Source organism: Thermobia domestica, chromosome 1 (assembly GCF_964235325.1).
Source record: "Thermobia domestica chromosome 1, izTheDome1.hap1.1, whole genome shotgun sequence".
Lineage (NCBI taxonomy): Eukaryota > Metazoa > Arthropoda > Insecta > Zygentoma > Lepismatidae > Thermobia > Thermobia domestica.
In genome coordinates, this window is record NC_137454.1 from 187,804,407 (window position 1) to 187,832,208 (window position 27,802).

The 27,802-nt window shown below is 31.6% G+C and overlaps 1 protein-coding gene across 2 annotated transcripts in view; it reads left to right on the forward strand.

Annotated features, from left to right (window-relative positions):
• tinc (transmembrane protein tincar) overlaps positions 1–23,359 on the forward strand; it is a 115,035-nt gene extending 91,676 nt beyond the window's left edge. Inside the window, exons 6-7 of one of the 2 annotated variants that reach the window (XM_081767344.1) lie at positions 174–347; positions 9,687–23,359. In XM_081767344.1, the coding sequence (XP_081623470.1) occupies positions 174–347; positions 9,687–10,799 (1,287 nt within the window). In that variant the 3' untranslated portion in view covers positions 10,800–23,359. The remainder of the gene's footprint in view (positions 1–173; positions 348–9,686) is intronic. The other variant, XM_081767349.1, reaches the window with a different exon arrangement.
• The last annotated feature ends 4,443 nt before the right edge of the window (positions 23,360–27,802 follow it).

Consider the following 27,802-nt stretch of genomic DNA (forward strand, 5'->3'; position numbering starts at 1 on the left):
AGCTATTAGTGTACATTAAGAATAGTTGCAATAACTGTAATTATTACTGTAACTAATATTTGTGTAGCATTAACTAACATCTGGTCTTTTCAATGTGCTTTATAGCTTCTAACACACTTTGTAAATCTTTGCTTTCAATGCTAGGATTCTTAGTTTGGTTCTGTTTGTTTCAGTTACTTGATACGGTCCAAGAGGGAAATGTGACATACGCTAGCACTAACACGGATCTGTTACCTCCAGATGACTATGAAAAGCCACAAGCATTCGATTCTATTTTAACCACTGACCCGATCGTTACTAAGCCAGTAACAGCACCTGTGACTGTGCACAATAACACTGACACTCAGGTAGGAGAATTTGTAGTTGCTAGTAATTACCTGATGCGAAGCAATTTTATCTCCTGTAGAAATTATCAACTCAGTTCCTGGGGTATTGGCTTATCAAAACAACATTAAAAATCTTCTAAGATACATGTAGGACTATAGATTATAGATTTCTGTGCATTTTTCAAGTCATACCGTGTAGTCTATCAGTGATAAGCGAGATTTAATACGGATGTCAACAGCGAGGCTATCGTTAACATAAACAACAGTCAACACATACTCAACAAAACATCAATGATATGCTAGTGATAGTTCATGTCAGGTTGATTTTCATACCTGATTATATTGATATGATAACAAAATATACACAGAAACTGATCCCAGAGTACAAAAATTATATTTGCAGTAAGTTTTTGAAACAACACAAATGTTGCTGTAACAAATAACTATTGTCACTTCGGCTATTAGAAACTATAAAAATCTACCTGATACTGTAACTTTATAAGTTACATTGTTATAGTCCGGCTAATAATATCTAGAGCATACAAAATCAGGGTGAAATGCACGACGTAATTTCATTACAAACACACGCACACACACACAAAAGTTTTGACTTCATATTTTACAAAATAAAGATCAAAACTCGACAGCAAGAATAATAATATCAGGAAATCAGAAATAGGTGAAAGTTTATATCTGAAAGCCTTTATAATACGGACGTAGCTTCTTAATGAATGAATGCATGAATATGGTGTAATGGGGGCATCAGCAGCGAGATTATTTGTTTCCCTCGCGATATGGCCAATGGCCTACACATTCTGAACATTAAAAATTCATAATACAGCTTTTTTTTTTTTAAAAAAAAAAAAAGTGTATTTCAAATCAAAGTACTACAAAATAAAACATTAAAACAGAAAAATAGTATTAAAATTAAACAGAGATCTAAAAAGACTAAAAGAACAAAATACAAGATACAACTAAAATCTAATTTTTAAAAAACCTCAGAGTGCATTAGCTATTCCAATTTCACGAATATAACAGAATGCAATCATTAAAGATTATCTTCGTTACTTAATATTCATTTCCTTGTCTGAAACTCACCCAATTTCGTGTCATTAGCAATGAAATTTAGATACATATACGAAAAATAAAATTTCATACTTGTGTATGTAAATTCAGTTATTTACCAGATAATAGAATTCAAACATTAAAATTATGATTTTAACAAACGGAAAATACGAAATAATTAACCTTTATAATTACGAAATAAAATGATCATCCTAATTCAACGAAACACTAGAGAATTAATTGCATAGTTTTTGTATATATGGTTATCAAAATAATAGAAACACTTGGAGCTGGAAACACGTCAGATATCTGGGTTGGCAGCGTCAGCCGGCTACTACAGCGCTGACGTTGATAATGTTATATTAGGGCAAACTCTGCACGACGTAAGGACCAGTAGAATGACAGTGTACAGTGAAGTGGCCAAATGGTGATAATGTAAAATGGACGACCTCTCTGATTTTCAAAAAGGGCAAATTGTTGGCACTCGGTTATGTGGTGCGAGCGTGATTAAAGTGGCAAGTGTACTGAATGTGTCACGAGGGACAATGTCTATGGTCAACAAAACTCACAGCAAAATCACATCGGTGAAGAGGAGCAGTGGTTGGAAGAAAACCCTTAGTGATAGATCCGCCGAGAATTAGAGCGGATTGTCACTCAAAACCGTCATACGACTGCGGTACAAATGTAGGAGGAACTAAACAGCACATCTCACAACTTGTGTTGACAATCACAGTCTGGCGTGAGTTACATGATATAGACATACGAGGTCGGGTTACACTGGAGAAACCGCTGATAAGGGACTATCACGCTTTAGCACAACACCAATATTGCCACGAACATGCCACATGGATCGCTGATAACTAGAAACGTGTGATATGGTCGGATGAATCATCATTCATTTTTCAAATCACAGGCTTATTTATGTGTGGCAGCTGCCCAAAGAAGTGTATGATGGTCAGTGTCTTCACCCAACCGTGAAATACGGCGATGGCTCTATGATGCTGTGGGCCCCAATATTCTTCTTTCCAATGGGTCCTGTGCTGACGCTTGCCGGTTGCGTTACTGTCTTAATGATGTCGCCATTTTAAGGGACAATATGAATCTTACGGTGTTGTTTTTGAATTATGATGCTATGTTCTTCCAATTCCCTGGCGAAACATAATTGAACGTTTGTGGTCCGTTTCGGAAATACGAATCTGACGCAGATTTCCGTCTCCGTCATTTCTCATGGAACTGAATGATGCACTGCACGCAGAATGGTGCGATATGCCACTTCCTACTATTCATGATTTCTATGACTCCATTCCACGTCATATCAGGGTTGTTCTGAGGGCAAACGCGGTCCAACGCCATATTAGTCTGTTAAGTTGCACTTTTTGTTTTGAGGTGTTTCTACTATTTTGATAGTCATCTGCATTTGTTAATGCATAATATTTTCTGTGTCTAATTAGTTAGACGTGGAATGTCTGAAATAGTTTGTTTAGGTTTACGATGGTTTATGAGATTACGAGGTAACATTTATTTAACACAACAGTAATAATTTATGTGTATAAGTTTTAATGATATTTATTATTAGTTATTAGTGAGACTTAAATGACGTGATATGAGGTGCTGCACTGAAGAAACATTTTAAGTGAAAATAGAGTTTTATTCTTTTTTAAGTGCAAATTTGAAGATAAAATTAAAATTCGGAGAGTTGTCACTTTAGACATGATTACGAACTGAAATCATCATTAAACTATCCCATTAGCATCATAACATGATTATGGCATACTACTCAGCTGTACACATTATTTTAAAAGAAATACTTTTTCAGTTCTAGGCGGCTTCGTTTACCAAATTGTAATTTTTCCTTTTATTTTACAGACATTCTGAAAAATATACGCAATTTTACTTCGAATGATTGTTTTAAGAACAAAGAATGTACATAATTCCTAAGTGCTTATCAACATACGTTGTTTATATATAATAAATAGCTTATAAATTCTTATGGACGACAATGTATATAATATTTTTAAGAATTGTAGCGTGGAATTATTTGCACATGGTTTAGCATTTGTGTTTCTTATATTGTTTCTAGTGAGAAATTCAAGCTTTCAAATAGGTTATTGTAACATTTATTTTTGGCTAAGGATTTTAAATAACAATAGATTATGATCAATATTTATAACTTAATGATTTATAGGAGTAAGGACTTATTGATCTTGTTTACTTTTAGTAGTGCATATGTAAGATACAATTATTTACTATGATTTACATATTTCATATCAGTAATATTTATATATTTTAATAATAATCCGACACCTTGAATGCACTATGTGTAATAAATTATTTGTGTGACAAAAGAAGTTGCAAAAGTGATCAAGGGAGGGGTATAGAGATTATAGTCATATTTATATTCTTGTCGACGATCGGGCTAAGTTTGGTTTCTTATTTGCTTCAAGTTATTTCAATGAGGAAAACTGGAAAAACCTATCTGGGTTCTGAATAACCTGAATATGATATCAGGCATAATATACAAAGTAAAACCAAGCAACATAGCCTTATCTTTTGGCAGAATAATTTTTAATTTATCACACTCTGTATGTTGGCGAGCTCGGGCAATGCCTGTTTCTTCCATTATCTCCATGAAAATATTAAAAAAAGTTATTGTTTTTTTCTGTAAGTATTTTTGCTGTATATAGGTACAAGTAACGCATTATTTTTACTCTTTTTTTTTTATCACCACACACACAAAAAAACTCCTTTCCTTGACCTATAACAAAGCCTACCGTCTACAGATGAAACATAAAGAAGTAGTAATTACTCAAAAAAAAATCAGAAATAGAAAGCTGTTCAATCATACGATCTTCTGAGCATATATATTTTCAATATAAAAACGGACAGTAGTGCAAGTAGTGTATACATATTTATATAAATAAATAAATAAAAGTTGTATTACTGATGACAAAGTGTTAGAACTGAGAATAAACTATATTTAGGAAGTATTTTAAATATTGATTTAGTCCAGAATTTTTATATAGAACTCCATAAAAATCTCAATAATAAATCTTTTTTATTAACATAATAAAAGTTAGTAAATGTGTATACATTCTTTTGAAATTTGAAATACTTTATTATAGAAAAATTACTCCTCATGTTCAAAAGTTTATTTTAATTTAGTCATGAAAGTAGACTGATGATTGGCTGATATATTAACTCTGACATTATATAAATTATTATTATTATTATTATTATTATTATTATTATTATTATTATTATTATTATTATTATTATTATTATTATTATTATTATTATTATTATTTATTGTAGATATTGCCTATATCATCGATCTTAATGTACTTTATAATCTAAAGCAATGCATAACGTTTTTTCTTTAATTTTTAAAGAATAAATATAAACAAGTCTCAAAGAGAGCGTAAAAGTTTCGAGTATTCCTTTCGAAAAAAAGAAAAAAAGAAACGAAAGTGTTAAGTTCTTGTTGCAAAACGTTTGAAAACGATGATCATATACAGATACACGCACAACACATTTTTTCTCCCACCCCCTTTTCTTTTATTTGTTTATTTACTTATTTTCTTTTCTTTTTGAAGATTGGAATGCCCCTATTTCTTTAAATGTATTTTCTTGTATCCTATGTAGCGACGTGTTCGCTGGGACCTTGTGATATAGTGCCAGAAGCGGAGTCGTTGTACTGCCACTGCCAGATTCGTAGTTTTGCGTCAGGTTGAAGAAACCAAAGTAAGATCTTTGTTTCCAGTTCTCACTGATTGTTTTACGTCCTAAGACATAGCTAGAACATGCCGGCAGTACTTCTGCTTTATAACACGATTTTAACACAAATACTTAACGGGATTTCGCAATTGTGGCGTTCTTAGAATAGATTGCTCTTCGTTTATTTACTGACTCATTAACATGGCATGGCTTTGAATAGGGAATGCTCATTTTTTAAAACAAAATGCTTAAATCAGACGTCACATTGAGACTGGGTTTGTGGCTGTTATTAAATATGGGTTATGATTAAACTGGCTGTATACTTTCTCATTTGAACTGAATAAACTTGCATTAGAAAGTAACCATTAGTAAATCCTCAATTTCTGTTGGTTGCATTGTATCAAGGGATGGATATTTTTCTGGATAATTTCTCATGACTTATGTATGCACAGAACTTTACACTATTCTATGTTATGAAAGCTGTACAGATTATAAAATATAGGTTATTACAAATATACCTGAAATATGAAAAGTCTTACTTTGTTTCACGGAGTAGTTGTACTTCAATCAAGTAATTTCAGTGTGTACTAACATCTTTGTTGGTGATCTCTAGAAGTTACTAATCTGGAAACATATGGGAAGGTTCCTGTCTTTCTGTGGAACTTTTCTTTTTTTTAAAAAAAAAAAAAAAAAAAGCGCAACTTCACATTTCAAAACTGTAACGAACTTGGCTTCTTAGAAAAGTACGATACACAATTTACAAGCTTATCACTAATTTCAATTTGCTGTCCTTCCTGTAAGTAAAAATTGGAATGAAATTTCTAATAACTGAAATTCCCTTTTCGGGTATTTAAAATTGTAACAGAAATTTAAAATCAGTGATAAGCCGAGAACTTGTGCATCTCTAAGAAGCTGAGTTTCGTAAAAGTTTGAAAAGCGAGGATGTTTACTTATCTCTCAGAGAGGTTTCACAGAAAGGCAGGATTCTTTACATATGTTTTCAGTTTAGCAACTTTTAGGCCTAGTTAGTTTAGACTTAGTTGAGCAAGTAATCGACAAGGATGTCAATACAGACTAAAACTGTTTTATTAAGATACAACTACTTCGTGATACAACATAATACGTGATACTGCTCAAATTTGAGTTATTCGTCATGTATCCTGTATTATCTGTCATTAATTATTACAAATAATCTTAAATTACGTAATTTTGTGTAAATATTTTCTTTAACCATAAAAGAACGCATGTAGCTAAAAGCAATACTTCAGTTCTGTAAGAATGGGGAAATCGAAGAGTAAATTTTACTATCATTTAGGTAAATGAAGCTTGAAATTTTCATTTATCAAAATGTTTGTAGAGATATGAAACTTATATAGGAATTACACGTCAGGATACAACAGCAAAAGTATTAGTAAATCACGGTTACAGAAATTTGCCCACACTGCCTTTCAATCCATCAACTTAATTAAGAATACATGTTAATCAAAGAGCATTAATAGAAATAGGAATGATTAAAATCAAATAATCGTTTTGAGAACGTAAGAATTAATGGGAATGAAGAGAAATCATAGAATCGTTACAAGATGTACGAATGAAATTGTGTATATGGGTCTGAATCTTCTGTGTTTCCTTTTTTTAATCCCTTTTTTTCTCTGATCATCATACTTTAATGTTACAAATTTTTGTCACTCCATTGTAACCGTATGAGATCTCTCTAATTAAAGAAAATTTTCTAACCTATACTTCCTTTCGAATGCCAAGTTAGATACAGGGTTCCGGATTATACCCAATAATCTTCGTAGCTTTATTCTCGATACCATTATGAGAGTTTCATATCTGCTTTTCTGAAATATACTACATACCGAGTTACAGCCGTGATATACTGTATGTGCAAGCATGTTAAGTAGACCGCATAATTTTACTTATACATGTATTTGCAATTACGTGATAGATCCTCAATCTAATGTTTGTCTTCTTAGTAGAAAAAAATCATTATCATTTTCTTGATAAATATGGATTATGATTGTGCTGATGATCGTACAGAAACGTCCAAAGCATATACGGAGAACTAGAGCGCTCGCAAATGGAGCGTGTGACTGAACCCTGATAGGAGTACTACAACACTTCGGATATAATTTCGAGTAGCGGTTCGGACGCCATTCTAACTTATTTTTTAGGTCAATGTTCCATAAGAACATAAGGCATAGCCTTATAGAAATTGCTGTTATATTCTCAATACAAATGAAGTATCAGAAATATGAATATGAAAAATGAAACTAATCCCACCTGTCATATAATCTTAAGAGGGTCAATGTGTATTAGTCACAGATAAAATGCAGACGTTCTTTTCTTTTTCAGTCATTGTTTCTTACAAACAATCTGTATTCTCTTTTCCAGTATACTTTCAGAAAATATTTTGTACTATTTAATTTTAAGTTCAGTTAATAAAAATAAACCGTAGTTTGATTTCTTAGTGTAATACTTATTTCTTAACTTAGACTTCCTTATTTCTAAGCATTGTCGTCCATAACTTGTCCATTAAATAAAAATAATCCTAGTGTGAATGCATCTTTCCATACATAGCATTTGTCAATTGTGTTGTTTAGAAGTAAGTGAAAAAGAAGATTAAGAATTCAATACAAAAGATACGTATAAGTATTTATACCGCTGTGTACATGTATTTATATAGGAAAAACATTAATTGTTATGTCTTTGAAATAAATAAAGATGCAAACACAAAACTACAGCTTGTTGACTTTGGAGCAGAATCAAAATTTTACATTAAAAAAAAATATCAAGCTTTGATCCATCTTCAATCAAACACTTATCCAATTTAAAATTTTAATTTTATATAGATTTATTGATTATGGCATACGGCAAGAAAATGCTCGGGTAAGGTCTCTTGTAGTGTTTTTCAATTTACTCTAATTAAAATTATGATTTGATTGACGGTCTGACGTGTCGAGCTTCCTCACCAGTTACCCTGTCAGAGCTGCTTCATTTTAGTTTTAAATTTTCTCGCACATCAAAGAATAGCGTGTACGATGCTTATGTCGTATCCTTGATGTTTATCTATTATACATGTATTTTAATTTTTCGTGTTCCCTGTTACAACGTTTAAACGCATAATTGTTTCAGGAAATTATATAGATATACATATTGTTTCTTCTTTTAATACACAACCTTAGTTGAATAAATCCTTCTATTGCTTGGTTGAAGGTAACAAAGAGAGAAGAACATACTTATCCTACAATTTTCGATCGTTTTATGTTTGAAAAAAAATAGGCATCAGTTAAATGGGGATTCTCATCATTGATACGGACTTTATACCCTTGGATATATATATATATATATATATATATATGTATAAACAGGGTTTCAAAATTATTTGAACGATTTAAACTTGTTATATATTTTAGTTATAAATTGTTTTAGTTTATTTACTGATGTTTAGTTCGAAATAAATTCACAAATTCAATATGACCGACTTTCATTACTCTGCGACAATGTCAATATGATAATCTCCTGCCAAACGCGTTTCAATATGTTCTTGTCAATGGTTTGTACTGTATGTGCTGGGAGAGAGATATTTTGTAGACATTGTTTTTCAGTTGTTCCCATAGAAAACAAATTATAGACCTCTGGAGACTTCTTTGAAACTACTTTCTGATGCTTTTTATATTCACTTCGAAACATGAAGGCCTACCTGACGATTTACTAAGGCAGCCTTTTAGTTTATATTTACTATACCAAATTTCCACTGGTGATTCTTTATTACATCGTCTAGGAAACTCACACTGCACACTCAAAACCGGGCTACTCACGTGGAATTGTAAGAGGCAAAATCCCTTCTCATTATTGGCAGCTATTTTGAAATCAGTCAGCGTGTCATCTAGTGGTAATATTATGATTTAACTTGGACACATTTCAAATAAACTTGAGGATGTTTTTAAATGTATACACTGTATTTGATCTGTAGTAGTGTAATCATCCTTATGGAAGATATTTTTATCGTTCAAATTGTTTTGAAATACCCTGTATAAGAAAAAAAATATGATTTTATTTAATAAAAGAAAGATAAAAACTGTATTTCCACTTGAGCAAAGATGTGTGTATACATAGACTTGTTTAACAAAGCCTGATTCCACACTTCACCCATTTCCTGAAGGTCGTCTGCTGGTTGTGGTGTTTTAATATGGAGACTTTCAATGAAAGTATCAAAGAACAAACGTGTTAAAATACTGTATCTTTAAGTGTTCATAATTTAGATTTCTACGACAATCATTAACTATGCTTAACAGAGAATGTGTATAGTTCTTTTTATCTTTTGATTGTACACAAGTACTATTTCAATGGCTTGATTTAACTTTATCAAAGTATTATTGTCTTCTATTTATTTTATTTTCATTTCAAAGGCAGTTTGTTAATATTCAAATAAACAAATCAGGATTTCTGGAAAATAATATGGCCAAACAATTAAAGAAAAAAGTTGCAGTCTGTATTATAGCACGTATCTTAATGTAATTCGTTTTCGTTTTCGTATTCGTATTCATATTCGTAATGCACTCTTTTCTTTTTTAGTTTTTGGAATCAGTTACCCCACGCTGTCTCCGCCGAGCAGATTCAGGAATGCCACACGAAGATGTCACGCCGAGATCAGAATCAGTTAGTACTGAGAGCTCAGGATCACCTCCAGATCATAGCAACAACAGTGAGACGTCAAGTGGTGTTCACTCGAACTCAAGCTCCGAAAATCAACACCATGTTGCTGTATCTCATCATCATCATCATCAGCAGCAGCAGCAGCAGCAGCAACAACAACAGGTGCAACCTATGATGCAACAACTGCAAGAGGAGCATCATCAGTCATCATCTCGTCGCTCAACGAGTGTCGACGATTTAACACTGACTGTAGATCAGAATCCAAGAGTGCAACCTCCGTGGAAGAGTTTCTCCTTGCAGAGGAACGTACAGCCTCCTACTTCAGAATCTGTTGCACAGTGCGCAAATGGGGATCCTAGTATTGTTTCTAGTGGGGTATGCGGATTTATGCCGCATTCTCAATACCATCACTCCCCGTCCACTGCCGTTACTACTGAGCCTCCATGTATATATGAACAAACTGAGAACACTGTTGTTATTCGTAGGAAACAATCAAGGCCCAAAACTACAGACCTTACCCCAGCCGAACCATTTGAGCGATCTACAAATATGAGGATGACTTCATTCACCGATCAACCTGATTTTAATACACGTTCGCAGACCATTGCGGGAACTTCAATACCAGGAACTTCGTCCGTATCATCCACAATAACTGGTTTGCATACTATGCCTTCTACAAGAACATCTCACACTTCTGATCATAGTGGCTTTGTTGCTGGTAGTTGCCATTCATTTCCACGACAACATACTACAATACCAACACACCATAACGGTGTACGATTGTTTGGTGTATCTCCCTTTAAAAGATTCCCAATGCATAATAATAATAACGCATCAAGGCCCGTAGCAGGTCCTTGTGTAACAGAGGAATCAGCGCCATGTTGTGGACTAGGTGGTCATCATACTTTCCCACATGCAGCTGGTGTAAAATATAGTTTGATACAGCATCAACAGCATCTGCAGGATAGAGACTCAGCGAATTTCTCTATGGCGTCAAGTGGGGAGTCAGATAACTATCTCGTGCACACTTAAAAGTCAAATCACTCGTTAATGAATATATTAAGTACTGTTTTCGTACATTATACTTCAATAACTTCATTTCTCTCTTCTTCATAAAGCAAATGCTCTTTTATACTCAAGCATAGAAGTATACCGGAGAGTTTATGTGAAAACTATGAAATGTATGAAATGTAGCCCTAGTAGCTACCTTTCAAACTAGCTTTAGTAGAATTTACGGTTACCAGAATAGAAACGTACAAATATTCCATGAACTTACGTGTACATATTTGCTGCAAATTGTAAGACAATGGGATGAACACAACACAACAGAAATTACTATACTACTACTATTATTACTACAAATCTAACGCATTGTAATCTCATTAAATGTGAGTGTGCGAGTGTATATTTCGCTTTGCTTTTTGTGTGAGACGTTGTGCACAAAGAAGTGAATGAGTCTCTTATTTATCTATAAATTTATTCATAGTCTACTATGAAATAGCTGCCTATTTTATATCATTTTGTTGTGAAGAATGTGTGAGTTTTTTTGTCCTATAAAACCTTCTTGTGTTTTGGAAATTGTACATTTGTCTATACCACTACTTTGTATCAAAGTATTGTTGTTTAAAAGTATTGCATTTTTTCTTTAGTTATTATATATATTCCATCTTGCTTTCTTTAGTTGAAAGAAGTGATGAAAGTTTTTTTTTTTTTTTTTTTTTTTTTTAAAGAAAAGAATTCAGCATAAATGTTCAGTATTATTTATTTCAAGAAATGGAAATTCATACTTTATTTTTCAGCTATAAAAAAAATCTATCTGAATGTATGCGCATTGTCATCGTCATTGAATGTATTGCGTATGAATGTACGCATGAGTGTATTTGTATATATTTATATATATAAAAAAGCTATTATGTTATTGTATATTTGAAATATTCAATGTTAATCATTATTCTGGTATAGTCGCTACAATACATCAAGCCTTGACCAAAATTTCTAGTCAAAATTTCAAATTGATTATTTTTTTTTTTAAATAGAAATTACAAATATGTCGACTTCGCAGATATTTTGTTAAAAATCACATTTAGAGTTTTCATAGTTTGCAAATATTTTGTAAGTACAAATAAGAATAACAAGAAGCAAGTCTTGTAGACTAGTAGCGTATAAAAAAAAATGTCATAAATTTTTAACATATTTGTTACTTCAGGAATTGTTTCTATTGTAATGAAAAAAATTAATTAAAAAAATAATTGGTGCTCTTTATTTGCAGTAACTTCTATAGGTCTGCAATTATAAATATTTAGGTTTCCCAACGTAAAACAACAGAAAACACTGAAGGAATAAAAAAAAAGATTGTTTTCGTGATTTGTAAATATATTGTAAAGTATTCTTTTACTAGAAGAATGTGTTGACTTGTATGTATCACTCTTATACTAATACATTAAGACTAATGGACAAGACCTTTATCAAATAAAGTTAATAAGAATGAAAGACTAGAACTGGTACATTAAATGGTTTGTGTTTTCAAACACTCAACACACAGATATAAAGTGTATGACAGTTGAAATGAAGATTTTTTTAAAAAAGAAATATGACCACTTTTATTTTCTTTTTATGTTAATTCCTTTATCCCTCTTCTACTGATTTATTTATAACAATTACTGCTTTCGTTGTTTTTATGTGAAACTTTGTTTTCTTTAATTTATATTCGTGACATACACATGCGCGTACATGTTTGCTGACTGTAGAAACTAAAAACAGGCTGTTGAATTCATTTACATGATTCGGCTCTTCAATCAAGTATATCTCAATACGGTGAAATTTAGATAATATTTTAAAATTATTATATCTTTCAATTACTCGAGTGAAGTGATCGAGTATATTTTCACCTGATTATAAAAAAAATAAAAGACCAGACATTGAGAGATCATGAAATGTCATGCATTTAAATAATAATAATAATGAAATGAGTGTAATTAAAGTACCTTTATGAAGTTATTTTTATACTGCCTTCTAGTGAACTTACCTTTACGGAATATAACTAAACTATTGGAAACAATAATAATTATAATATTCGTTAACCTTCGTTAGCTTTCAAGATGAGAATTTGTGAATATATTGCTCGAGAATGCGATTTTAAGTGTTCATAATATAAGATTAAGGCGCAGGAAAACAAACTGAATATAAAATGAATGAACCTTCGAAATATTATGTAGTGAAACCAATATATTTCGAGCAATCCTTTGGCAGAAAAGAAGGTTAAAAAGGACTAAATAATATAAATATATAATGTCGAAAATGTGATCATAGTTACATATTATGATACAGGAATGTGATCATTTTCACTTGCTTGTTTTAAAGGCTGTTTTCCCTGATGATGAAAGCAACCAAGACAAGTATTATCGTTATAAAATAAATATTAAATTAGTCGGAAGTAAGACATTTGAATGTGAGGTAACAACCTTTTGTTAGAAGTATTTATGATAAAAGATTCGTAATACGTCGATAATTTTGTTAATTTCGTTTGTCTACTGTCAGTTCATTACCATGAAATAACTAAATCATTTTACTTAATTTTAAAAATTAAATTTCATTCTCCTGCAACAAGAACATGAGAAAACGTTCAGTCGTATTGAATACATATAATATACTCCCAAGAACTTTAAAAAAAGATTATGTCTACGAAAAAAAAAAATTCTATACCATTCTGAAGATAAAATGGATGTCAGACTGAAGTTTTAAAGAGACTGACTTCCAAAGAAAGTGCATAGATAATACACTCGTCTTTAATGTATGTGATCCTGGTTTGACTTCTAGCAGTTCAATCTTAGTCCCATATTAGCATTTAATATATAATCATGGAGTGTGATACCAACCAAACAAAGTAAAATTCTTTCACATTGCTACCAATGAAAGACTATTAAGTCTCCAAAATTCGTCGAAAGTCTATATTTTAAGAGACAAGGTAAGATAATTTTCCATTTTTTCGTCAGTTATTCAAATAAGAATGTAAACAAATACGTAGAACTTTATGAACTGGAGGTTAATTTATTCAACGACAAACGGAATTATTTATGGTTTAGTTCTAATAATTTTTAGAATTGTATCCAAAATATTGAAGAATTTTCATATGATCAAAAAGTTTTTGGACACAAGCCTGAAGTTATTACTAAAAACTTATCAATAATATAATATAGCACTGAGAAATACAATAATCTTCTGTTTCGAAATGTTATTTCGTGTTTATTTACATTCATGTTTGAATAATTTTGGAAAAACGAAAAAAGTGCGGGAAGGTGGTATGGTTCTTTGGAAAAAATAGTGTTACCTTTGATAATCTGGATTGATTATAATAAATTGTGCACTAGAGCTTATTACATCACGCATGCACTGTCTATCAGTTAGTCGCAATAATAATGCGTACGTTCTGATCTTTTAATTATCTTGTACTGTAAGTTATATATCACATAACGGAACAGCAAATAAAGAAATTCTTTCCAATTGTGCAACTTTGTACATAAGGATACTCACATAGTTCTCAAAATTTAAGTAAGGGATGCAACATTTTAAGACGTGGCTGTACATATCGTTTAATCTTTAAATTTTTACTTTAAATTTATTTTACGAAATTCCTTATAAGAAATCCTTTCTTTCGTCTAATATCACTAGTTTGAAGACTTTTATCTTTGAAAATTATCTTTTAAAAACTGGATTGTTTGTATCTGTTTGTTTTTATCAGAATTCTTATTTTTTTAATTAGCTACGTGATTTAACACAGTAATTAACAACAGTGTTCGTTCAAACCAGAAGTATAATTTTTATGAGGAAAATAGGGGAGGGTGGAATTTAAGTATTTAATAACAGTCGAAAGTAATTTCTTTCTATATAGACTAATATACAGAATATACTTATACATAAGCAAAAAAATAAACTAAAAATACATTTTCAACATATACATCAGATTATTTATTTAATTCTCGTTGTCTTATACTTTACATTCTGGCTTTTCTGAATTGTCTAAACTTCCCCTTTCTCTCTCTCTTTCTACTTTATTTTAGCTTAGCTTATTTTATTTATTTATCTTTTAAATGCATTTGTTACAAAACCACAAGACTGATGCTTGTTCCGGGTGGAAAATGTGAAGAAGACTGAACAAATGTGCAAATTTATTCTTGTAAAGTCTTGTATTCTTAGTAAACCATAGTATACACATTATTATTAAAAAATAAATTCTGGCAAACTAAATTTCCTATTCTATTCCTTATGGTCCTGCTTTTAATCATCTTTGTCTTACGTATCGTGCATATGTTCTGTAGAAGGAAGTAATCGAGAAGCCAAACATTGCAATAATATATAAAAATAATCTTTCAATATAAAATTTAACACCCATCTATTTACTGAATCTTGTGTGTAAAGGATTTTTTAATTTTCTTTTAATTCTCGAAATAATATCAAAAAGAAAAGTAAATAAATAAACTTGAAAATAAAAAGTGGCAAAGAGAAAAAAGTGGCAAAGAGAGAACATAGAGAAAAAGTGGCAAAGTAAAAAAATGAACTGGATTGGGTACCCTGTAAAATCTTGGTTAAAAGTGTGTGACTGCTTATACGTGTAAGCTACATAGTTCGGCTTTGCTTAAACAATGTTCATGACAATTATGTTAAACCCTCATTGAAAGTGACCATAAATAGAATAGTTTTTAATTGTTAATAAATACAGAAATGGTTACTTTTTACCATTGAACAAAACTTAAAATATTAATTAAGACATGTAATGTGCAAAATACCTATTTGTAGACTACTGAAGTAAACTTAAAGCCTTTTTGTCTTCATATTCAAGGATTCAGAACTAATACTCGATATTTTAAATCTGACTTTTTTAACATCTTTTTATTTAAAACTGAAGTTGCGCGTTGGGAATCCTAAGTTGTAGTAATTGTTTTCTCTTTCTTGAAAAACTTAAGCAAGCGTAATATCACATTCAAAACCAATAAATAACAGGCATTATGCTTGTACTAATTAAACGACAATATACGTGCTTCCATCCTGAAAAGGATTAGTGTGAAGCATAAACATAACAAGACTGCTCCCACTTAGAATAGTTAAAAATGTAGTTTTAGTTTTCAATTGTGGCAATTTGTAACTTCCTCTACAATTTTATTAACACTTTTTTTTATAACTATGTACAGTATTTTGAGTACTTAATTATTGTGGATTCGATACAAAATTTTATGAAACAGATCAATCCCATCGTGGTGGTGAATCTAAATTATCTAATTTAATCATATCACTTGGCTCCTCCTACTCGTTTCATATCACTTTACATATGTATTGAGATAAAGGAACTGAACGAACTACCTTTTCTTATCTTTAAGGTCAAAAAATGATAAACCTTAGTAGATATTTTACAAATTCAATACATTTTTCGGAAATGTGATAACTTTCAGGGTCGAAAGAGTTGTGGTATAACTATTTACTCGTTTGAGTTGGATGAATCACCTTCACTTGGAAGAGATTTCTGTCATCACTTGAAACAAAATGAAGTTTAAGATAGTCAGTTAAGAACTTATGAATTAGTCATGCAATTCTACTCGTTCTTGTTTCATCTACGACTATAGACGCAATATGAAACGGAGTATAATTTTAGAAATTTTGGTGATGTTTGCAGCACAAACAACTAAAAAAAAAAATCGACGTTCTAGTGTATTTCAGAACGTTGGTATGTCTTAAGATATGTTGGCTTGTCTTAGACTAAAATCCAGAATTAATATATGGAATTAACTTGAATGTGAGTTTCGTGTAGACTTCAGTATAGATTGCTTTGCAAGATACGGGTTAATATAAGTATAATTAAATATGTGATACCATACAATTTTAACGTATAACAATTTACAAAGAGTGAATATTGAAGAAAAATCTAGATGAAAAGTGAAAGAAATTAAGTTGATATTAATTGTTCAAATATGAATTTTCTTTCCATACACTATATTGTAAATCATTAGCCGCTATTTCAACTTTTGTTTTACCTATAATTTCCCTTCATATTTTCTATTTAATTTTCTTGGATTTGCAGAAATAGGTAGTGTCCGAGTGGTCGGGCTGTGAGCAGTTTTTTACCTATGAACAATGCTTGCTTGGTTCTTCACTTATGTCTGAATGGATTTTATGACTGCCGTGGTTTGTGGCCTTATCTTTTTAGCGGGTATTGTATACAGCTGTTGACAAAAAGTATTTTCTTTTGTAAAGCCTTGTGATACGAAAAACACATTTTTTAAGTAACTAACTTTGCTAACCGATAGGGATGTTTTCGTCATTTGAAATAAATTTGAAGTAGTAACTTTTGAATAGATATGGTAGTAGTATTATTTGTATCTTAGTAATATAATTCAGGCTTATATGTTAAAACTTTGGCCAAGTGATAAATTTATTTGCTTTTTAACATCTTCGAATTGATGAACATTCGTAGCTTGATGTTTTATGACGGCGCCATCTATAATTAGGAATACCTTCAGTCATTCTATCTATCTGTATCAGCAATTAATAAGGATTGATGTAGTGTAAATAAAAAAAAGTAAAGAAAATTAAAAGTTCTTTACGTTTTTCATCTACTATTAGGAATTTATATCAAATAAATTTACATGAATGTCACTTCGATAGTATTGCGATAGATGTTACATTTAACTGTTGCTAACTTTCTTCTTTAAGTTCTAAATTACAATGCATATTTGTTGATTGGTGTAGATAAGAGTAACAATCTACATAACATGTTATCTTGAGAATTGCATTGCTTTATACACTATGTTGAGATCATCTTATATGTACTGACTTTTCTTTGATTTATTTATTGTACATGCAAGCGAGAAATAAGAAAGAGAATACACTACGCATGCTTGTTATTTAGAACTTCAACTGAGTGTAGGTAGGCTAAGATAGAGCTAATTAAATTTTATATTATTCGATACGAATATCCTGTAAAATATTGTGAATTAAAATGGGCACATAGAATTTATATTGAGGTCAAGAATGGGAACGTGTGCCAAGTTCTAGTTACGATAAGATTAATAAATTAGGGTCTTGCACTAAAAGATTTGTTATAGAAAGACTTCATTAGCAGGTGAAATTTGAATCCATAAGTGTGAAACTCTGTACCCACTACATTCATTAATCATATTCAATCTCAGTTTGTGTCGTCCTTAACAGTCTAATTCTGGTCTAATTCTATTGTAATTCTGAAATATTATTTCAGATAAAATTAGTTAATTCTATTTTTTTAAATTCTGCTCTGTATACGGAAAACTGAATGATGTCATTTTTATTATATATTAAGTACTATATATCAAGTTATATACCAAAGCTCTCATTAGATACTAATATGCTAAGTTAATAAGTATTACATTAGTTTGATAATTTTATTCTTTTAAGGACTGCGACACTTTCTATTTGTACATTTGGTTATACTCGTCTTAAAGACCCTTCACAACAGTAATGATTAAGACTCTTGAATGTTTTAGTTTAATGTTTTCTAAATTATATTTCTAGCTTGTGAATTTTCTCTATTGAAGGTTATTGTTTTGACACAAACAGGCAAATCGTGTTTAGAATATCCCTTCCCACCATATTATATATTCAAGGAAATATTTGAGCTGTTGCATTTAGTTAGAACCATTAGTTTTATTCCAGAGCACACAATGCAAAAGTTAGTAACAATTCAAAAATATTCATAAAGTGAACCCAATTGACTTTTAGGTTCATAAATAATATCTCTTTCAATTTCCATCTTAATCCCATCATAACTTTATGATTAGCATACACGCTTTCGGGAGATCTGAATTCGATTAGGAGCTTATATGGCTCGGATCTCACGTTAAGCTGTAAATCTATGTTTCATACAGCCTCGGTATTGAAAGGGACACTAAACTCCCATCCAATCAACCAAATTATAACTTATTCATGATTAAATTTTCTCAGGAATAAAACATACTAAGTATAATATTAAATATTAAAATATATAAAGTTTCTATAACCTTTAAAGAAGACCGCATTCCTAGGTATCTACTGGGTTATTTATCTTTTTTGCAATGTGCTGTTCCTTAGCTATGGCGTTTGTTGTTTCAATTGATACCATTTCTAATTTTAGTCTTAGTCTTTTAAATCCAACGTGTTAAATATATTTCAATGTGTATAACTGTACTTCTGATGAAAACCTAATGTGCAAAGTTATCAACAATAACATTGACATAAAAAATCAGTTAATGTCTAATTGCTACGTTGATTGATGGTAGTCGATTCATAATTTTCAACATTAGGAAAGAAGAAATCATCTTCCTAGAGTGTAGATCGATATTCTGCAAAGTTTATTACACAATAATAATAATAATAATAATAATAATAATAATAATAATAATAATAATAATAATAATAATAATAATAATAATAATAATAATAATAATAATAATAATAATAATATGAAGACAACATTGTTTAGGATAATGGCCAATAGATTAATGCCTGTAATATCAATAGATGGGTTAACTCATATGATGTTAGTAAAGACAGTAAGAGCTACTAGATCTTCATGAAATTTTAATCATGCAATAAATTTACAAAGTCAATAAATATAGAAATACTAAGAATAGAACGTAATGTTCGCTAAATCTATAATAATTTTAAATCTTTTCATGTTCGGATGTTATTATGTTAAGCCTTTTTAAAAAAAATGTCTGTAATCGGCACCAAAGGTTATTTTTATGCAATTATACAACCTCGAACTTGTGAATATTCTAATTTTTGGTATATACTCATTTGTGTTTTATTATTATTATTATTATTATTATTATTATTATTATTATTATTATTATTATTATTATTAAGTATTCTATCTGTTGGCAGGTCCTGGGACTAATGAGTTTTCTTTTTTTTATTTTCTTTCTTTACGTTTGGGCCTAAAATGTTTCTTCCATGTTTCTCGATCTTCAGTTTTCTCTTTTAACTACCAATATTTTCTTCTGTTCTCCAAATCATCGATCAATTGTGTTCTTCTTCTTCCTGCTCCTCGCTTTCGTTTCATCTTTCATTCTATGGCGGTATGAGGACAATTTCTTCGCAAGATGTAGCCAATACAATTGGTTTTCCTACGAGGATGCTTGGTAAAAGCATCCTCTTCTCTCCTACTCGTTTTAAAACTTCTTCGTTTGTTACTTTCTCCGTCCATTTTATGTTCTCCATCTTCCTCCAACATCAAATTTCAAAGCTCTCTAAATATTTCTTCTCTAACTTCCATATGCTTAATTCTCTGAACTATAGAGTTCAATATTTCATATATAGCACTTGACCAGTTTCTTCTTTAGTCCAACATCAAGCCGTTAACTAGGAGTGACTTTTTCTTTTTGAATGCTTCTTTGGCTCTGGAATTTTTTGATCTTAATGATCCAGTAAGCGTCTCTCGTCAAAATACTTCCCAGATATTTGTTCTACTCATAGGCGGAGCTAGGAATTATCTGCTGGGGGGCAGTGAGGGGAACAGATTTTTTAGTCGGTCTTGGTAAGTGGCTATCTTATAGGTGGCATTTTTTGTCAAAAAGTTGAGAGGGGGCAATGCTCCCATGACCCCCCATAACTTCGCCCACGGATCTACCTCTTGAAGTTCTCTTTGTTCCTTTGTGATCCACAAGGGCGCGTTTCTATATGATATTCTAATGACTTTCACTTCATACAAATTCGAAATATATGAATATAAACAATTTGGCTTTAATCTTCCTCTTTCTGTATTCGTTAAGTCTTTCATGCAGTTATTTATATTGAAGTTCCGTTAAAGTGGAAATCATGATACTAGGTGCACATGTTTCTTTGGGAATTTTAAAAATCTTTGTCCAGAGAGAAACAGAGTCATATAAATGAATTTAATTGTAAGGTGTTCAAAACTGTTTAATACGGAAATGGATAATCCGTATTTCCTCTTGAGAGAAAATGACAACCTGAGATCTTTCGAAAGATTAAAAAAAAGAGATTGAATAGATAATACGTAACACCTAGAAGATACCCTTGAATAATTGTGTCATTGTTTTGATCTTCCTGATGGTTTGTCATTTCTCATGCCTCATTTAATATTTTTAAACTCATTTGGGAATCAATGAGAAATATCAGCACTTGCTTCATTGTTTTTAAACTATTTTGTTGTAGAAGGTTCAGTTTCTCAACGTAATACAAAATCGGTAAAATATGGCATTAATTAAAAACTGTCAACAAATTTATCACGTTTATTTTACATGTACTCATTTTCGAAAATCTAGACTTAATTAGTATACGTGTAAATTCTGACCATATTTCTAATTTTTAGAATGGTAAAATCGACTTAGTTAAACATCTAACATTCGCCTGAAAAATATTACAACTAACTTCGAATTATAACAACCAACTACACAAGAAAATTACTTTTAAGACACTTTTTTTTTTCAAAGTTGAAGAATGGACATGGTAGCTGATACTTGTTTTGTGTTTATTTATATTGTAAATTATTGTTAATGCAATGAGCAAAACAACATTCAATTTAACACGTTAAAGATATTAGAAATATTAATAATATTTCTTGTTTTATTCTCATATGGTGTGATTTCTGTTTGTATTCACCATTGCTGCTGCGAAAGTTTATATTTTTAATAATATTCATAAATGGAAAACCATGAAAACTTGTATTCTACTTACTGATTTCTGTAATTCCTGAATTTTTAGAATTTCAAGCTTTCGACTCTTCCCTTTAGTCTTGGTAACAGAGATTAAAAACAGGAAGAAAAAGAATAGAAATATCAAGGAGTAAAAAGCAACGAACTTACCAAGGGGAGAGCTGTGTTGTACAAAAAAAAAAAAAAAAAAAAAAGTCAAGTGTGGCAGCGATCTCCAGATGAGGTTGTAGTAAACTAAAATATGGCGGAGTAAATTTGTGCGCCTTTCTTGGGAGATTGCCAAGTCATGTTATTACTTTTATTGTCATGCCAATGCTGTGAAAATTTTGTAATTACCGTTTCTTATCCCTTAAGGGATCTGGGGTTTTTGGGCTATTTTTTAGACTTTCAGTCAAGCAGCTACTGCATCGTCACTATTTATCCTAGGATCATGGTTCATACCTCATTCTCTTCAGAATGGAACTGGCTTTCAAATGATACCACTTGCATGCTCATACCATATACCAAGAGCGGGCAAAATAATGTCAAAGGGAAAATTTCGGAGGGAATTTTTTTTTCTCGCACTTTGAGCCCCTCTGGAGCGGCCCTGTGTGAACGTAGCCATCTAAAAAAAATCTGATAAATAGTACCTCGTATACTGAATGTGTGTGCCAAATTTCAAATTTCTATCTTGAATACCAAGGGCGGGAGAAATTTTATCAGGAATTCCCACCATGCCCCAAATTACCGTAAAACACCATGATCTCAGGTAAAAAATTTCCTGAGACATCCCTAATTACCCTAGGGTCATGTTTCACCCATCATTCTCTTCAGAATAGAACTGCCTTTCAGGCGGTATGACTCACGTGTCCCCATCATGTATCTAAGGCGAGAAAATGAGGAAATACGGATTTTTTGGGTTTAAATATCCTTTTTTCAAGTTTTAGCCCCCCCCTGGACCCCCCTGTTTTAACGCAGAGATCTGAAAAATATCTGGTAAATACTACTCGGTGGGCTGAATGTTTATGCACAATTCCAATTTTCCAGGTGCAAAAGTAAGCACGGCAAAAAAAATATACCGACAATGTCCTATATTCCCGTATACAGAGGGAAATTTTTAAACATTCCCTGAGACATCCCTAATTACCCTAGGATCATGTTTCGCCCATCATTCTCTTTATAATAAAACTTCCTTTCAGGCGGTACCATTCACTTGTCCCCATCATGTATCTAAGGCGGGAAAATCTCGTGAAAGGGATTTTTTGGTTAAAATTTCCCTTTTTCAACGTTTAGCCCCTCTGTACCCCCCTGTTTTAACCCAGAAATCTGAAAAAAAATCTGCTAAATACTACTCGGTGGACTGAATGTTTGTGCACAATTTCAATCTTCTAGGTGCAAAAATAAGCCCGCAAAAAATAGTACCGAAAATGTCCAAAATTCCCCTATACAGAAGTATATTTTGATAAAAATTCCCTGACACTTCCCTAATTACCCTAGGGCCATGTGTCGCACATCATTCTCTTCAGAATAGAACTGCCTTTCAGGCGGTACCATTCACTTGTCTCCATCATGTATCTAAGGCGGGAAAATGAGGAAAAACGGGATTTTTGGGTAAAAATATCCCTTTTTCAACTTTTTGACCCGCTGGATCCCCCCCTGTTTTAACGCAGAAATCTTAAAAAAAAATCTGGTAAATACTGCTCGGTGGACTGTATGTTTGTGCAAAATTTCAATCTTCTACGTGCAAAAATAAGCCCGTCAAAAATACTTTACATAAACCCTCCCAAAAAAGTATTACACGAAAATATAAATTTTAGACTTATGACGTCATCACCTCCTATGTCTCGACGCAGGAAGGTGTGAAACCATACGTAATGTCTTCTACAATGCCTCTGGACTTGAAAAAAAAAAAAAAAAAAAAAAAAACCGGACGAAAAAGCTCAAATAGGAGAATTATAACGCAATGTACCATGAAACACCCCGTATGGTACAAATTGTACCATAAGATCCCCAAAGGGTTCTTGTTCGTCACTCAATCATCCCTTGTCTAGATTTAATTTTGTTTTTAGAATGAATAAATAAATTTTCAAAAATCAGTCTCTCACTACTTCATTTCTAACTCCAATTGAAATTTTTGAATTTTCTACCCTGTGTTGCGTTTCTTTGACTACGCCATATTTTAGTTCACATCAACCTCATCGCGAGATCGCTGACACACTTGACAACATGTTTCTTGTACAACACAGATCTTTCCTTAATAAGTCCGTTCTTTTTTTATCCCTTGATGTTTCTATTTTTTTTTTCTTAACTGTTTTTATCTTTCGTGACCAAGACCCCAGGAAAGTGTCGAAAGCTTGGAACGCTAAAAATTCAGGAATTACAAAATTCTGTAACTAGAATGATAGTTAGGATTCCTAAGCGTGGTTTTGCAATGCAAGAAAACTTGATTTGGTATGTAATTTTCACTTTTATGGAGCAAGACAAATTTCAAACTGAGAAATTTGTTATAATTGTGTTAATAGCATGAATGAGAATTTGGTATTTCATTTAAAAATTATAAAGAACGTTATTGGTTTTACATTTATTCTTAATGATCAATTTTAAGTGATTTCTATTTATAGTTTCTGAAAGGTAAGTAAAAGACGCTTAAAGAATGAAATGTCTACATAGTTGCAGCAACCAAAAGCTTAATGTAGGAGTAAATCTGCAATAATTAAATAACGTTAAAGATTTTAAAGAAATTCAGCATATTTCACTTTTAAGAAAAGTGGTAAAATATTTAGAGTTACAGCAAGATCTATTATAAAAATTTGATTACATTATTTATAGAAAAATATCTAAGGTTGTAGACTACAAACTCAATAGCTTGACTTTGAGTTACATTTTTCACAACTTCTTATAGACTTCATCTTTGAATATCAATTCCATTATTTAGAGAAATAAATAACAAAATTATATGAAAAAAATTTAGACAAAATATTGAAAGAATTATAGTTGGTAGGCTCATACTTGTGTTGTTTATAAAGGACTTTCAATTTTTAAAGTAATATTGTGCCTTTAAAAAATGAATACAGGATAAGTGTTCGAAATAAGAAACACATGAAGAACATTGTTTCCCAACTTTCTTGTACCATACCTTTTGAACTATATCGTATCCTTTATAAAATACTGCCAAATTACGAATTAATTATCGGCTCGGAAGATCCGAGATCGATTTCTGATCGAAGCTCACGTGATTGGAATTCCAGGTTAACATGTAGGTCCACGTCTTGTGTAACTTCGGTTTAAAAAGGAACGTTAAACTTCAAATCAGCCAACCAACGAATCAGTTACAAAAATGATTGCAAAAGCTCAAATTAAGCACATTAATATCATTTTTGTTAGATTAAAGAAAAAATGAAAACGGAACGGTCTGAGCAACTTCAGTCAAAATTTCGGTTCATGTGTAGCTAAACTTCGTAATGAATCGTGCATAAAAAACAGCATTCAATAAGAAATAACTCTTTTCTAGCTTGATTTGATAATCTTGGTAGTTCTTTGGAAGTCTACAACAAACTAAGAACAGCAAAGTTACTAAATTCAAGCAATTTTGTAAGGTTTGCAGAAAACATACAAGATTAAATAATTAAGTGTTATTTTGTATTAAATGCTTGTGAAATCTAACAAAGAGCGTAATATTTCTGCTTCAATTACATAGTGAGAAGGGACAATATGGGAACAGTAATTTATTTAGTGTTAGTTTATTGAGATGAAGAAAAAAAAATAGTATGATGTTTATTTGTCATACTCAATAGTTTTAAAACCGATAAATAACCAATCTTAATCTTATCAAACTTCCACTCGATTTTTGTACAAGGGTGTATTACAAGTTGACTTAATGGATGTTTTACCTCCTGTATTATAGATAACACTTGTAAGATATAGTAGAATAACATAAGGTATAACAAATAATAATAATAATAAATACTATTGTGCTTAGTTCCTGTAAAACATAAATAATAATGACGTGAAGTTAAATTTAGATCTTACATCTGATAAATTTTAAAAAATGTGATACTACGGGAATCAAGCAAGGTATCTTCAGTTTACCTCTTTGGAAACTAAGTGAAGTTTAGTCTTTAAGAAAAACAAAAATGTTATTTGAATATTTTTGTATTTTTTCACGATGCTTTTCTATCAGTTAGAATATTTTTTTCGTAGTTACCTTCGTCAACTGTTTTATATTGCTTTAGGTATACTATACATATAGTTATACAGTTACCAAATCTAAAAAGAAAATATAACAATTGCTTTGTAGATATGAACCATAAAAATGGTTGTAGATTAAAACACTTAATGTTGTTAGTAGATGGAGTTTCTCATAATGAAGACAAACATGTATGTATGAATATGTGTATATATATATATATATTCTGCGAAATGCTGTACATGTAAAAATATACTCATGAGGAACTGAGTGTATTTATTGTGCGTACCTGCTATCCAAAAAAGTTAACATTTGCCTTTCTTGTAACTCTTTATTGTAAAATTACAAAACATGTAAACATTGTCGTCAAAGCTTGAAAGATTATACACTTACCTTGTACTGGTTAGAAATGATACTGTCAAACAGCATTCTAATAAATATCTAACATTTGTGAATATTACCTTTTATTGACTTCAGTTACAAGCAATCAAACACATTTCCACCAGTATTTTACTTTTTTTTTTATCTTTATTTTAATGATACTTAGTAGTGTGAGATCTGATTCTTCAGTTTTCTAGTGACAGACTTATATTGAAGTTTCTTTCAATCGAATTTTCCTGTATTTGACTTTTCTTTAAATCACTAGCAAAATACTGAAATAGTTGAACAGAAGAAAGGTTCACATTGTTCTGTAATTTTCTGTGACTTATCAGTTGTCTGAAATATGTTATATGTATTTTAGGAAGAGAAAAAATATATCAGCCTGCTTTATGCTTTATTTTACAGAAAGTTATGCTTCTAACCTTTTTCTTTTTCTTTCTTTTTTTTTTTAATTATGCCACCCTGATTCAAAAACAGTATATAAAGTTTGAATTTGAGCTAATATAAAAGAAATACAAAATATTGTAGTGTCTTGTTGAAGGGAATATATACATAGGAATATTATATATATATACTGTATATATATATATATATATATACAGAGTGGTCATGCATCAATGACGGAAAATTTGGGAGGTGAATCTACAGGTAAAAACAAGCGAAAAAATGTCATATGAACATTTGGTGAATGCGGCTTCGTTTGGATGCTAGAGGCATCTGAAATATCATCTTCCGAGGCGGCAATTTGCAATATCGCAAGAACGGAGAGAAATACGAATGTCGGTCAAAAGATATCAAAGGAAACCCCATTCGAAGAATCCAATTATACATAAGTGAAGGCGAAACAGTGACGGCGCCAGAGTGAGGCACAAAGAAAGCGAATGAAATGTGGAGAAAAGTGGACAATTTACACTGAAGAATTGTAGAAGGGGATGTTACGTGGAAAATTTAGCAACAAATGTTAATGAACAAAGGCAACAATGGTTACGCTGGCTGCAGGCATACTATGAGAGGCGGAATGTATGAATACAATATCTTTGTAACAGAGAGAAATAGGAATGTCGGGTCAAAAGATATTAAAGGAAACCCATCCGTAGAATTCAATTATGCATAAATGATGGCGAAACACTGGCGGCGCCAGGGGTCACAAAGAAAGTGAATGAAACGTGAAGAAAAGTGAAGAATTTACACGACAAAATGTAGGAGGGGATGTTACATGAAACAAATGTTAATGAACAAAGGCAACAAATCTACGCTGTAGGAACACTATGGGAGGCGGAATGTAGGAATACAGTATCTGTGTAACAAAGATAAATAGGAATGTCGGGTAAGAAGATACCGAAGAACCCAATTATGCATAAGTGATGGCGAAGCAGTGGCGGCGCAAGGGGGCACAGAGAAAGTGAATGGAACGAGGAGAAAAGTTCTAGTACAGATGTTGTTCTTGGATGAGGCATTCATACGAGATTTGGCATCACAAATGTCCACAATGACCATCGATGGGTACCCAACAACCTGCATGCAATTGTAGAGACGAAACATCATCAGCGTTTCCAATTGCATGTATGGGCTGGTATTATTGATGACAACGCTGTGGGACAACACTTCTCACCACAGCGATTGAACGCAAGCAATATCGTATCTCCAGTTTCTGACCCAGAGCCTACCTATTCTCCTTGAAGACGTGCCACTGAGGACAGGACAGTGTATGTGGTTTATGCATGATGACGTCCCTTCCCATTCATGTCACACTATTCGTGCATATCAGAACGAAACATTTACGCGCAGATGGATAGATCGTGGTACCAGACGAG